At 40.5% G+C, this 15,623-nt stretch overlaps 1 protein-coding gene across 1 annotated transcript in view; it reads left to right on the forward strand.

The window, feature by feature from the left end:
* Positions 1–15,623, forward strand: part of LOC108081462 (uncharacterized) — a 102,233-nt gene that overhangs the window by 74,807 nt on the left and 11,803 nt on the right. Inside the window, 1 exon segment of the mRNA XM_041774832.2 lies at positions 12,382–12,573. Within this exon segment, the coding sequence (XP_041630766.1) occupies positions 12,382–12,573 (192 nt within the window).

The raw sequence follows: 15,623 nt of genomic DNA on the forward strand, positions 1-15,623 counted from the left end.
ATCGAGATTGCATTGATTGTTTACGGCTCAGTCAGGCGACCGAGTCCCCTCCCCTTCCTCGAGAGGGAGAAGCGTTTGGGCCAAGGAGCCATGTTCATTCAGCCATCGAATCCTTGGAGCAGATTCTTTTGTCAATTTGTTCGTCCTGAGCTCCAGCTTCATCCCCACTCATTCTTGTCTTTGTGTTTCGCTACTCTACCCTCTACCCTACGATTTATCCCCAACGATTTCCTTCATCCGCCCGCACCGAGCAGTTGGCAAAATGATGAGCTAGACATAAAAGCTGCATGGCTCATCCTGAAAATTGAATGCAGGAGCGGCTAAAGAGGAAATCGATATGGAACACAATATAATATTTGTTTGTCAGTGCTTCAGACAGACTGAATGCTGCACGGAGAGGAAATGTGATTACCTTTACTAACTGAGGATAATAGATAGATGTAGGAATAGTTTATAAACTTACTGCTTCCTACTCTAAAACTTCAAAAACGTATTAAGCCAGCCCAATTTACCAAGCAATAACACTTTAGAATTACAATTTAGAATATTTATTTCACAACCGCACTCTTTCGTTGTCTTCAAGCAAGTAAGTTACGCATGTGCTACTGAGGCTACTGAGAGGACAAAAGCTCGTTCGCTGAGAGAGATAGAGAACCAAGAGAGAGAGCTTTTTCTCCCTGCCAGATCTTTCTGACTCCATCCCTATCACACAGACACACAATATCGTACCGTCATTCTTAGCCGCTCTCCAGATAGTGATCGCAGTCCCAAGTTTCTTATCGATATTTGATAGCTTCTTAGTGTTTACCTCATCTCTAAGATACAATCAGGCCTGCTCCGGTAATCGTAAAATTTTGTCGATTTCGTTTTGGGCGAAAACGAACCGTTTTCGTTTTTAGCTGCTCCGGTTTTCGGCAAATTTCTGCTATTGGAATGTTTCGTTTTCTCATCGTTTCTCACTGCTCAAGCAGCTAACTTGAATTTTTGGTAATACGCAAACAACGTAAAGTACTGCCTATTATATTTACAATTGCCCTTTTTCTAAGCCAAAAAAAGGCAAAAAATGCTAGAGTTAAGGCATCTAGGCATCTAAGATGCTGCCACACTTTTCACAGTTCTAATTCCGGTGGTCTCAAATAATTATTTGGTTAATTTGGACCATTTAAGTAATCACATTAAATAGTATTATTTATAAACAACCATTTTGGCGGTCCTTTAATGTTATTAATTTATTCATTTGTATTTTATAATTTTTTTTTTTACTGGATGTTTCGTTCCACCAAAAATATGGCAAACTTGGCGATAACTTTTTGCGGTGAACTTATCGACCTATCACCAAAACGAGAAGACTTGGTAAACACGGCAAAAATTTTGTTGTCAAATCTGAGTAGGGGTCAAAAATACATTTTTTTTTAAATAACTACCTGCCAGAATGATCTTATGGTGTTGTGGAATAAACATCAATAGACCACTGAGTAAACTATTTTTTTCCTTTTGTAAATAAGATCTGATTTCATATAAAAAAAGCCATTTACTTTTCATTCCGGCCAGAAAAAGGTGCTCATTTTTCAAATCGAAAAAATCTTTCGTTTTCGATTACCGGAGCACCAATTTCTCGTTTTCAAAAACGAAAACGAAAAAATCTTGCCGTTTTCGATTACCGGAGCAAACCTGAATATAATATTTACACTATTTACACTACAAGAAGAAAGTGTTTCTGGTCTATGGGATCCCAGTACTTGATAGCTTTTTTATGCCGTGTAGGACTATGATTCCGTCTGAAGTTGTGCCAATTGGGATCGGGGGCACGGCCTCGAGCAACTGTTGACAATGACAGTGGCCTAACGGCGACTGGAAATCGAAACCCACCCTGGGAGCAGGAACTTTGCATTACACTCGCCCACACTTGACTCCCCCGCCGGGTTACGAGAGCTTTTTTGGCTCTCGAAATGAGCGACGGATTTGCAGCTTGGCCGGCGGTAAGAAGAGGCGCAAAAGTTTTATTGAAAAAGTTTGATGAATGACAAGTTGGCTTCCGCAGAACCAGCGGCTCCATAAGCCACCCCCGGCCAACAGCCCCTCGATCCGGCACCAAAGTCCACACTTCACTCCACACCCACTTGACAAATCGCGGTTTTTTTGTTATTAAATGACAGAATTTACATTTTGTTTAAGCCCTACGTGCCACTTTAATTGCATTTCAAACGATGGGGAAAATTTAATACAATTATTTTCAGTCATATATGTATGTATGGGATATATCATATAGGGTATTATAATTTTAGTCAGAAGTTTGCAACGCAGTAAAGAAGACATTTCCAAGCCAGTAAAGTATATATTCTTCATCAGCATCAACAGCCAAGTCGATCTAGCCATATCCATCTGTCCGGCAGTTCGTTGCTAAGTTTCCGACTGAAACTTTGCAGATAGTCTTCTTTCTAGTCCCATTAGTATTTATGTATATAAGTCTGAATGAACCACATCGGACCACTATATTTTAGAAACGGTTGCTCAGGTTTTTTAAATAACTAGGAATGCACCACCTTTTTTTTATACCCTTGCAGGGTATTATAATTTCAGTCAGAAGTTTGCAACGCAGTGAAGAAGACGTTTCCGACCCTATAAAGTAAATATATTCTTGATCAGCATCAACAGCCGAGTCGATATAGCCATGTCCTTCTGTCCGTCTGTCCATCTGTCGTTTCTACGCAAATTAGTCCCTCAGTTTTAAAGTTATCTGAATGAAACTTTGCATATAGTCTTCTATATGCTCTCACTGCTATATATGTCGGAACGGGCCGGATCGGACGACTATATCATATAGCTGCCATACAAATGTTCGATAAATTTTTAGAAAAAAAATTATAACTTTGCTGTTTTTTAACATATGTGCACTATTTCTTACATATGACCATTTTATATTATTTCTGAATTTTGGTAAAAATTTTATGAAAATCGGACGACTATATCATATAGCTGCCATAGGAACGATCAGGAAATTAATAGAAAAAAAATTATAACTTCGTGGTTTTTCAAACTATTATTATCTACTCTAAGATATAAGCTTATTTTATTAGTTCAGAATTTTGGTATAAATTTTATAAAAATCGGACAACTATATCATATAGCTGCCATATAAACCGATCGGTAGGTGTAGGGAAAATGTAAAACTGGGAATGTAAAACTGTAACTGTCAAACTCTCAACATAATAAGTATAGGTGAAATGCAATGAAATAATATCTGCAAGGGTATACAAACTTCGGCGTGCCGAAGTTAGCTTCCTTTCTTGTTTTATTTTGATTTACCTTTAATTCTGTGTGTATGCAGATACATATGGTATGGTAGTTGCCTTGCGCACACTTTCGGCGCTCAACGTCAGTAAGTATGGATACACATTTTCAACATAAATTTTAAAATTCTATATTAATAATATATTATCGTCATAGCAATACGACAAATTCCCGTTGTAAAGTGTCGCAGGCAGTCAAGCAAATTTACTTTCGGTTGACTAACTCCGCCTAATTAACCCGCTGTTTACCGCCACTAACTCAGCTTGCTGGCTCTAATCGATCTAAAGTCTGCAGTTTTCAGTCTGGTTTAGTATCCAGTTGCCAGCTCCACCACTCTCCGCAATCTCGTGCCGCAAAGTCAAGGACGTTGGCAATCCTGCCTCTGTCCTTGGCCGCGTCAGGCATTTCAATTAATTACACAGAAGGGTGACTCAATGCCTGGCGGGTAAAGGGAAGGCGGGAGATAAGGCAGGGTCGTTAGGGAGATCAAGAGGGTCCCGAACGAGAAGCAAGGCTAAATACAAGCCGCCACAAGGAAGGGCAGGGGGTGGAAGTGCAATCAGGCAAGAAATTCTCCAAATATGAGCTATACCCAGCAAAGACATATGGCCAAACAATTGGGGATTATTATTTTCAAAGTGTTTTTAGATCCAGTTTTTCCTAATAGCTCGGTACTTAAGAAATATAGATTCTTTGGGGTGTTGAGCCATTTTGATCCTTTTAAAAACATTTCAGATTAAGTTTTCGGTTCCAAGGACACACAAATAAGGCGAAAACAATTATTGTGTGTGTATAAATAGGATAAAAAAAAATTGGAGTCGCTGCTCGTTTTGGCTTTGGTAATTGGCTCACTCCACTCCGCCGTCAGATTGCCTGTCTCTTTTCTCTCTCAGTTCCCTACAGGACTTCACAGTGTTTGCTCGCTGTTTTGTTTTTGTTTTCTTCTTTTTTTGCGCTTTCAGTGCCGCAGGCTGCATTTTATTGTCGCGTCCTTTGCCATGGCCTCCTGTCTCTTATTTTTCTCCTCTTTTAACCTCGGGGCAGCTCAATAAGTGTATTCATCTTCTTTAGACCGCCGGCACTTCGTCCTGGCAGCCGTGGCTTGCTTGCCCCGCCTTGGTTTCCGGCGCTTTAATGCACTTCATAATTTCTTCATTACGCCACGCCCACATTTCCTTGATCCTGGAAGGTAATTGAATTCGTTGTCTGCAGTTGGTGGTCTCCTCATTTTGTGCACTTGATGGTCCTATTTCACCCAGCCCTGGATTTAATTATTTTCATTATTTGTTGTTTGCTCGCCGTCGTCGTCCTTCTGCTCTTTGCACATAATTTTTAATGGCCACCGCTATGCTTTAAGTGCAGCGAGTCCTTTGAGACCCGCTTACCCAGCTCCTGTGTCACAGTTTTGTTTGACTGTCTCTTGTTACCCGCTTCTTGGCACACTTTCCTGTCTGCCGTCTCCCGTCTTTCAGCGCCAGCCCAGCGAAAGCGTCAGCATTCGGAGGTGGCAATGACAGCAGCGGTGGTAAATGTGTCGCAACTTTGCGCAAATACCCTGTTAAGCCAGCGACAAGTAGTCCCATGTCTTTGTCGCACTTGGTTCACAAAAAATACATTATACAAATACTTTGCATTAGCTAATTCCTCATGTCTACAGTTTGCCTAATCCCGTTATTTAAGCTTAATACTATTCATAACAACGCTGGTTGTGCTCTTAAAATTCTAAGTTGTTGCAATCTGTATAGGAATTAAGAAGTCCTTTGAGTGGGCCGGTTTCAGGCCTTAAAGGGATTAAGAGGAATCGGAAAAGTTGTTTTTGGGCAATAAATAAAATACAAAATGAATCGAAATTTATTACTATTTACATGCTTTTGATTAGAGCAAAAGGCGGTGGACTGAAAATATTTCAGATCCTCTTTGTAGGTCGGCTCGCTCCCAAGAATCAGCTAGGAGGCTTGTCTAAGTTAGTGGTGGTGCTGCAGCCGAGGGAATTTAAGACTACAAATTTCAAAATAGCTGCTGGTAGGACCCCTTTTATATAGGGTTCAGTGCCCTTCATGTAGCCTTTTCTTTTTGTAGGGACCGGACTATTCGAGTCCTGCAACCGTCTGTGTGCATATGCGTTTAAGCGTCAGGACCTGCCACATTTTAATTTATTTAAGCGCACTCGGCGCGACCGTAAATGAGTTAAGTGAATTTCGGCGCTCCATTATCTGTCCCGCACACTGGCACACTGTCACGCTGACTCACTAGGACACTCGGATACCGTTATGAGTGTTTATCAGGGGGAGTGGAGGATTAGAGCCAGACATTCGTCTGAGACAGCCGCAGCTGCAGCTCGATTCTGACTATCGCGACTGTAGGGATGAGCCAATTGCAATTGCAGCAGCCGAAAAAGTTTCTTCATTAACCCCACCCCGAAGCCCCACATTCGCCACTGCAAAGCTGCAACAATGTGATGGACAACATGGTACAAAGTTGCACTGCTTTTATTTTGCTTCCAATTTGTAGGTCCAATAGTACACAAAAAAATTCCTGCAGTAAATCCAACCATGCTGTGAGTAAAAAAACTACAACCAAAATCTTGGCTTCTGTAAACTGTAAGCTGCATTATAGCGACGTAACAAGATACGTGTTATGCCTGCTGTACAGTAAAGCAAACCACGATCCTGTGGTTAAAAAGCGCCAAACTACGAAAAAGTGAAATTCACTATTTTACTGTAGAAACTGCACCAATTGTTTTGAAAAATGGTTATTTAATCACCTAAATTATTATTATAATTATAATTATAATTATAATTATCCTCGGCCGGGATTCGAACCCATATCTCAGAATTCACAGACCGTGATATGACACAGCCGCATTAATTAGAGACTTCATTAAAGATTTGACAGCGCTATAGCGTTTTACACAAGTGCGAGCAAGACGACTATATGGCGCTCTAATGCATTAGAATAATGCATTAGCTACTTCATTGCCGCGATAATCGATAGATCTACATATTATATACTAGATACTCGATAACAAAATACGGGTTTAATGAAGAAAATTGTAATTGAAAAATGTATTAGCCAGGTCTCACAATGAGATATTTATTTTTATATAATTTCGCTGGTTTTTTTAACTGAAAAAATATTAGAAAATTAGGAAAAATAATATGTATTGCGGTGGCAAGGTTCTTGCGCTGTAAATTTAATTTAAAATTTTTTTTTGGTAATAATTAAAAAAATTTTAAGCATCATAGGTTAAAAACATAAATTTAAAGGATTCTGCATTTATTTATGCAAGAATACTTCGACGAGGAATTCCGAAATTCATAGTAATACGCCGCGAATGGCGGCCGTTTTTTTGTTTACCTTTTACGGACGATGTGACCGTAGTCCTATTACCAAAATAATCCAAGCAAAATTCAAGCCAAATTATACAAAATTACACATATAGTGGTCTCTTTCAAGGTTCGAACGAAGTAGCTAATTAATGAAAACTGCATTAGTGTATCATATGGGCATTACCAACTGGGTCAAATCAAACACTAATGCCGGGAACGCGAATCCTTAAAAAAAACAAACTTTTCAACGTTTATTTTATTTACTTTTATTGTAATAACGACTGCTGCAGAGATATAATACCTAACATATGCATCTTGTCTGTAGATAAGTGTAGATACGTGTTCATGTGTGAACAGCTATATGATATAGTCGTCCGATCCGGCATATATAGCAGTGAGAATAGTAAGAAGACAATCTGCAAAGTATATTCAGTTTCAAAATTGAGAAACTAGTTTGTGTAGATACGGACAGACATACATACATGGCTAGATCGACAGGGCTGTTGATTCGGATATATAATTGATTTACCTTAAAGGTTCGAAAATGTCTCCCTCACTGCGTTGCAATCCTGTGACTAAAATGATATAGAAAGCACGTCAATTTTAATGTCTCTCATTATATATTATTAGTAGCTAATTAGAAGCACCCTAAAGAGCCACCAGTTCACATAATGTCAAGAACAATTATTTAAAGCAAGTTCAAATTTAAGTTAAGTGGGCCTTTGGCTCTTGAAACCCAGAGTGCATATTTCTTTTTTCGGTTTGTTTCCCCGTTTCTTTGTTCGGTTTGTCGATCAAAAAATAAGAAATAAAGCGGAATAGCCGCAGAGCAAAGGAAAAACCGTTGAAGTACCCAACGGCAGTTGAAGATGGCTCCATCTCGATATCCGTCTGAGTGTGTTTGTCGGAGATGCATGTGTGTGTGAGTATCTGCGAATACTTCGACTGAGTGCGCATTTTCAACGGCATTCCACTTCCGCCGCCCATCCACCCGCAATCCACCACATTATAGCTACATACATATACAGATCTGTTCTGGTGTTGTAAGAACCTCTACAGTGTTGCCATCGATGTTTTCCGATATTTTCAGGGTTTCTATCGATATCATATCATATTATGATTCTAACAAATCCGTTTAAGTTTTCGAACTTTGCAAAACTATTTGTGAAATTTGTACTCAGAAAATGTATTAAAGGGAAAGTCCTGATAAGTGCATACTTTTTAATAATTTGCATATAAATATATACATAGGTGACAAAAAGGGGGTGAGTGGTCGGCATAGCGGCGTAAAGAGCATGGCGAGGTAAACATTTGGAAAAAACAGCACACTCGGGCACTTATCGACATGCCGCACACTTAAAAATTTAACGAAGGCAAATATTTTTACTGCATAGCAACAAACAGCAAAACGACAACTGCAAATGCCTCACAGATTTAAGAGAACCCAGCCACACTACCCTCTCTTCAATTTGTTGCGTTCACAATTGCCTTCAATATAGTGGTTATCATTTAAAAACTAGCTTTTCAATTCGAAAGCTTACTTCGGAAAAACGATTTAAAAAATTGGAAAACTATCGAATTTGGTTAAGTGAAAGAGAAGGTCATAAATTCCCGGTAGAGTGAAAAGTAACCCCCTCTCAGACATGAAAAACAATTGTAAAATAATGTCTATATTTAATTATTCAACATTGAATTTATACACACCAAAAGGAGCGGAAAATACAAAGAAGAAAACTACAGTCGAGTTTGATCAACTGTGGGGTACACTGTACCCCAACTTAAGTAAATCAGGATATATGCATATACCCTTCAAAGCAAATGGCGGTTGTTGAATCACCCCTCAAGCCGCATTGGCGATTGTTGGAGAAATTATTTCTAGTGATCGCCAAGCTCTTATTCTAATTTTCGGCGACTGCCAAGAAGAGTATCCTAGGTGGTGCGGTGGCGATTCCTGGAAGATTAGTCTTCCAAGCGATCATTTGGCAATTTTTTTAAGTGTCTACAAAGACAAGAAAATAAAGGAATGCCAGATTAAAATTGAAATAATTTAGCAAAAACAAGTTGCATTACCTTTGAGACAGAATAGGAGTGGCAACCCAATTTCGTTCGTTTGTCTTTGCGATCGATCTGTGTGTAACTTATAATTTTTCAATAAATTATATTTTGGAATACTAACAAGAGTTTTTTATCTAAGGCAATAGCGAGTCGTAGGGATGACGATGAAACCCGAATACTTAAAGTTATTTATTCCGAGCCACATAAACTTTTTAAAACCTGTGAAAACTTTGAAGGGAAACTTGCACATTGCAGAACGTGTAAAAAAGCAAATAAAAAAAAATGTAAAATGAAAAAAAAAATACGAAATTAAAAAATATGATAATTTCCCTGTAAATTAAAACAAGCGCCACTTTTTTTGCTTTTTAATCGTTCTTTGAATAGTTTTTCGACCCCGTAAATGACAGCTGGGGTATTTGGTGTACCTGTATACCTGAAAGCTACTGATTGACTTACTACTTTAGTTAATTTTTTAATTTTAAAGCAAAGGCTGCATTTTGGATAATTAAAACCAAATTAATTTCTATATTTCTATTTCTAAAGCAACACCGTTCTTTGGCATAAATGCAAATACAGTAAATATATATTTTTCTTGAATTTATTGCAAATCGCTAGCACTCTTATTTCGGTCACAGGTGTAGTGAGTTGAAAAATATTTGCACTTGACTGCTAGCTGTTGCTGCTGCTGCTGCTGCTGCTACTGCTTGCTCCTGCAGCGGAAGCGGAAACATGACACCTGCGCAGCCACACACACACACAGAGGTGCGGTTAAAGGAAGGGGCATGGGAGGGGAAGAAGAGATAGGGGGCAATGCAGACAACGTTGGGCAAACAAACGCAACGCAGATAAACAGGAACTTATTATGCGAACTCATGCCAGGTGAGGGGTGGGCGGGGTGAATCGAAGCCCCCTCGTTACAACTGCAACCGCCTGCCTCCGCCTGCATTACTTGGTGTGCTCTATCTGAAATTACACGGACAACAATGGCAATCCCAGGACCCAGCTGCCCACAAAAGCCCAACCACTGCCGTCTGCCTTGTTTATTGTTGTGTTTGCCAATTGCCCTGCCAGTGGCCGCGCTCCATAGCCCTCCACTATCCAACTAAATGAGGCATGTGTTTTCACACCTTGACCTCAGCAGGTGGCCCCGAAAAATAAAAACCAAACCAGAAACCACAAAGCGATTAAGAATGTCATTATGTCCCTCGAAGCGTTGCATACTCAGCAAGTGCTCGTGGACAATATAAATAAAGGTACTTTATTGCACAGAAATACGAAAATAATATACGTTTTTACTGACAAAGATGGTGAGAAAGCTTTTGAAATTATAGGCATTGCTCTGGCTCTGTATTGTTGCAACTGCATTTGGGTGAACAAGGCCGTTTAGACACTAGATGGGCACGCACGTGAAGACTGTTCCCTCTAACACTCTATCTGGCTTGTGCCCACCCTGGCTTAGACAGGTCTGACTTTTTAGATGAATACAACACACATCCCTTAATTTATTTATTATTAAATTTCGATTTACTTAGATTTGCCTTAAATAAAATTGGAAAGCTTTTGCCCCAGAGCAAGCTGAGCGGCACATAAAGTAATTTCTTCTAATTGTTTAATCTGCCGTTCGAGCGAGTCCAGCATGCACTGTGTGCTCTGCTGGGCAAGAGTTGGGCCACCAAAAATGTAGCCTGCATTCAGGCGATGCTCTGGTCGCGATTTATTTCGCTGGGAAATGCGTTGGTTTTTCTGTCGAAGCATCAAAAAAACGTGTGTTTGTCCAACGAATAGACATTTTCGGTGGAATACAACAGCGGCAGCATATATGTACATATTAGGGCTCCAGATAATAGTAATCTAAATGGAGCCAACGAGGAGAGGCACGGCGAGAAGGAAAATGTAGGGAAATCAAAAACTCTTGGTAAATTAAAGCCAAACAAAACGGCAAATGCCAGCTGCACATGAATATATATTAGAATTAATGCATTTCGTCAACATTTTGCTCACAATGTGAGAAAGATGCAAACGACGACGCCAGAGACATAAAACGCAGACCCCAAAACCGAGTCGGAAAAACACATAGTCAGAGACTGAAGACTAGGGACTGGCGACCGTGAGTGGAGCTGAAGAATGCGAATGCAAATCCACTCGAGTGTAACGAGGAAAAAGATGAAAATGGGAAGCGAAATGGAATCCATAAACACACAAAGTGTGCCAGCAATGAGGGGAGAAGAACGCTTAAAGGGGGCTACGGTCGGAGCTGAATCTTGAGCTTCCACGGAATTCAGATTGTAGTAAATTAGTTAAATTAAGTGGCAGCCACTGTTACCGAGTAGATACCACAGTTTCAAACGTTCTTCTCTATATATTTTCGAACCATTTTAATTGCCATAAGCTGCCCTCTTTCCAGTCCTTCGAATATGATTAAATTCCTGCCTCGAAGTACTCGACTCCGAAACTCTACTTTTCGGCCAAAAATGAAAATATATATGCAAGAGTTCCACAAATGTGTGTAGTATGTGGCAAGCAAATTTAAACTAATGCCATCGGCAAAGACATCTGTAGGCCGTCTGCTGGCTCTACTCCAAGAATCCACATACACTCCATACCTCCGTTTTTCCAACCCCTTAGCCGTTTGTTCCGAGGTGGAAACCTGCCTTTTGGCCGTTTAGTTTTTTGCTGGGTTGGACTGGGCTTGGCTAACAATTCAATGCTCTAGAATTTTGTGGAATTCACCCACCACAACACCACCCATCCTTTTGATCCCACAGTCTGCCTTTCTTCATCACTCTACTGGGTTTTCCTCTGCAACTTTTCATGCAGTTTTAAACAGCCATTTATCAAGCGCGTGAGCTCAACTAACCAAAAATGCTGTGTATGTGCGTGTGCACTTGAAAAACTCCAACTAATTTTGAAATACTTTTTGTTGGCAAAAAATTGCATGTGAAAAGAGTTTAACCCTGAAAACGGCATTGTAAAATAATGCAGAACTTACTACATTGAAAAAGTAATTTAATCTATACATTCAGAGTCGTTTTTCAGTGTATATATGTGTGGCAGTAAAACTTTTAATTACCTAAAATGGAGGCGGCGCGGCCACAAAGAAATGTTTTTAAATTTTTCTTGACGCTCGCCCGCGAATGGAAACCACGGAGAAAATAACTCAAGGGGCTTTTACCTTTTTGAGAGATGCGATGCCCGCCCACAGCCCCACCACCAAGCCCCGATAAGGCACAGCACCTCCTAGACAGCTTTCACCTCCGAAAATGGGGCAAAAACTTTCGACAGGCAGAGTACAAGATACTTAAGGCAACCGGCAAGTCAATTCAAACACTTCGAGCGACTCAACAGATCAAAATCGCGTGTGTCGCTTTCTGGGCAGAGGCAAAGGCAAAGGGACGGGGACGAGGACGAGGGCAGGGGCTTGCCCACTCAGCGGGGCTCTGCGGGAGCATGGGAAGGCTGACTAGGACATGCCCCGAAGGCAACGGATGCAGGCTGCGGAGCATGTGGGAATGTAGTACATCAGGCACAGCACGCGGAGCAAATTTTAAAGATTTTAAAAGGAAGAAAAAGCCTTTAAGTATCGGCAAAAGCACTTATTTCTGAGCAAATTTGTTAGGTAGACGGGAAAATAGGATTACAATTGGAATTATAGTATAGCCTATAGCCTATCTAATGCCTCCATTGCTCTTTCATCTTCATCTTTCAGACTCGGAGCTCGAGGAGTTCGAGACGCCGGCTCGGTACAGGCCGGACTCGCTAAGCGCTCTGAGCAGAGCCACACGGTTCACAGAGGACGAAATCAAACGAATTTACAGGGGCTTCAAGGCCGAGTGCCCAACAGGCGTCGTCAAGGAGGACACCTTCAAAGTGATCTACTCGCAGTTCTTTCCACAGGGAGGTTCGTGCGGTACAGTATACATTGTTTTGTTAACATTTCTGACTTGACTAGTGATTTACTAACGCCTGCCCTTACTGTATCTGTATTGTTGTTCTTATCTGCATTTGCGCCCCCTTTCGTTGCCATAGCGATAGACGATAGACGATAGACGATAACAGCTATCCACCCATAACAACTAAACAGTCACCACAAATCACCAACTACTCCCCATCGTGTAGTTCGAGTTCAACCATTGGATCTGATCTGATCTTGATCTTGATCCCGATGCCTATGTGTGTCCCGTGTCTGACTAGCCCAGCGTTAAATGTTACCTTTAATACTTAATACTATTTGTGTTTTTACATGTGTTGACACTTTAGTTGATATACGAGTGTTTGTGTTCACCCTATTTTGGACTCTTCAGTTGCCACCAATGAGTTGGGTCTCGTTGAAGTCATATATACTATTCATGTTCACTCATCATCCACTTAAAGATTATTAAATTGTATATTTTATTTAGGTAAATATTTCGTTTAACCTTTACATCAATAACAGTTTTCACGCGTATCCATATTTTTGTCAATCCACGTGCTCCAAATAAATTCGTCCATCGTCCTCCCTTCCGTTAACTTAACGCCAATCGATGTCTGCAGTCTGGAATCCAAATGGAAATTGAAATAAAAATGAAATGAAAACGAAAACGAAAACGAAAACGAGCAAAGAAGGAGAGAGTTGTATGGCATACAGGTCCGATTAGGAAAGAACCCCTAAAGAAATGTCAATTGTCTAGAGATTGCCCAGCGACCTAAACCCTAATCCAAAGCCAACGCCCGAGCCCAAGCCCAAGTCCAAGCCGAAACCTTCGCCATTCAAAACACTTTTCCGGAAAAGTCAACTCGAGTCTCGGGGCAAAAGCCATTGATAATAATGTATGACCCATGGGCCCAAGTCCCAAAGAGTTGCGGATGATCATCACGCAAAAGAAGATGATAATGATGTGGCAGTAGCTGAGGAGGATGCTAATGACGACGCCGAGCTATATTCAGCACGGCAAAAGGGCGACTCCTTGTTGGGCTGGGCTAAAAGCTGGCCCTTGGCTTGTAAAAATATTAAATGCAGAAAGAAAATTAGCAAAAAAGCATAAAAAGCAAAATCATGTTTCACAAGTCGCGGTCTATTTAGGGGGCAGCTGGTGGGTGGCGTGGCAGCCAAGCCACCCACTTGACCTCGTTTGAACAACAAGTAAATTTTTTCGCATTTGGGTTGGTTTTTTTTTTGCTATTTTTGCATGTACATCTGCAAAAAGCCGAACCTGAATCTGAAGATGAGACCCGGCCGAAAGGGGGACGAATTCTTTCACTGGCAGTGACCAACTGAATTGCTGATAGATTACTGCGGGCAAGGGTCTGCTGCGGGTTGCGAATTCCGGATAAGGGTTGCTTTGCTGCCAAACAAAAAATGTCAAAGAAATGTAAAAAAAAGGCCTTTCAAAAGCCTGGAAATATACAACAGCGAAATGTATTTCTCTTATTTTGTTGAAAGACAATGAGGCTTTTTTAACTTGACTTATTTGCGATGGGGTTTCTTTAGACTTGAGGTAACAAATTGGTTAAATGGATTAGTTAGTCCGACGAAAAAAGCTATAGTAGCCTAGAAAGATATTGTACTTCATTATAAAGAATGAATTATTCACACAAAGTCGTAACATAAAATATAATAAATATATTAAATGTAAGTTAGCCACTATTTTGAATGGCACATCCAAATTGTCTAAGAGTAATTTAAGTAAGAGTAATTACAAACAGCGATATCAAGTTGTAGCATTTCTATAGACAGTATAAACTTGTCTAGAATCCGAACATACATATTTTACAAGTAAAATTGAAAAGAATCCTGCTCTTTAAAACTGCCCATCTATATCTTGTTTATTCCCAAAAAAAACTCCCGAAAATTCCCCTTGAATTGTCTGGCAAAGCGAATTCCATTCTCACCTCAGGCACCGACCAGACAAGGGTCATAAATTCAGGTTAGGCAACATTTGTACTGTCGCTGAAATCCAGACCCGCGCAGTGGAGAAAGTTATTGCTACACATGTTGGGACACTGAATTATTATAATAAACTTATTTAGACTACAATGCTACAATGGAGGCGGCTGGTCCGGGGGGATATCCGCTTATCGACGGGCGGAAACGGAAATAAGAATTCGCAGTAAACATGGGACTTTCCCCCCCAATATTTCCGGAGGTTCCCCTTATTTCCCATCATGTCTACCGTTATCTGATGAAAAATAAATAATGAAATCATTTTTTATTTTGATAAGCTGCTTTGGCACATACACACACGCACGCATAGCCTAAGACGAGTAAAGAAAAAATCATCTTCAAAGTTGGTGATTTATCACTTTGGGCCCGCCCTGCTGTCGTGAGCTTTTTGTTTTTCCCTTATTTAGACAGGCCTGGGCCTTTTCTTCTGGGAAATTTCTGCGCAAATTTTATAACAATTTTTACATGGCACATTTGCAGTCATTTTTGATTCGCCACAGCGCAAGAAACACAACAAACAACAGCGAGGGAGGGGCGAAAGACGCGCAGAATGATTTCCTCCGAGCAGATGCCATCTTTTGCCATTGAGCTTTGACCTTCGTGGGCGCGGCACTTTGCGTCATGCGTCATAAAAACACATTAGGCATCAAACGGCGACAATAAATTTGGACAAATAAATTTGTACACTTTGCACAGTGCGTGCGAACGGTATGTGTCTGTGCCTTAAAGCAGACCCGCTGAGCTTAAAGCGCCGCCCGTCTTTCTGCGAGTTGGTGGATTTCTGTGAATTTTTGTCTAAACCATGAGGCGGAAACTGAGCCTTTAACTATTATTATTATAAGCCAAGCATTTTTGGCTCCTAAAAGTGCCTAAAGCTGCCCCCAAATAATGCATATTTTTTTCAATAGGTCATCATAAATGTCATACATTGAAATAGAGCTGTCCCAAGATAATGGCACCGACACAGTAAATGCAACAAAATTCGCCAATCGCTAAACTTTCGCTTTATGGCCCAGAGTTTCAAAGGA

The sequence above is a fragment of the Drosophila kikkawai genome, chromosome X (genome assembly GCF_030179895.1).
Source record: "Drosophila kikkawai strain 14028-0561.14 chromosome X, DkikHiC1v2, whole genome shotgun sequence".
In the NCBI taxonomy this organism is placed as follows: domain Eukaryota; kingdom Metazoa; phylum Arthropoda; class Insecta; order Diptera; family Drosophilidae; genus Drosophila; species Drosophila kikkawai.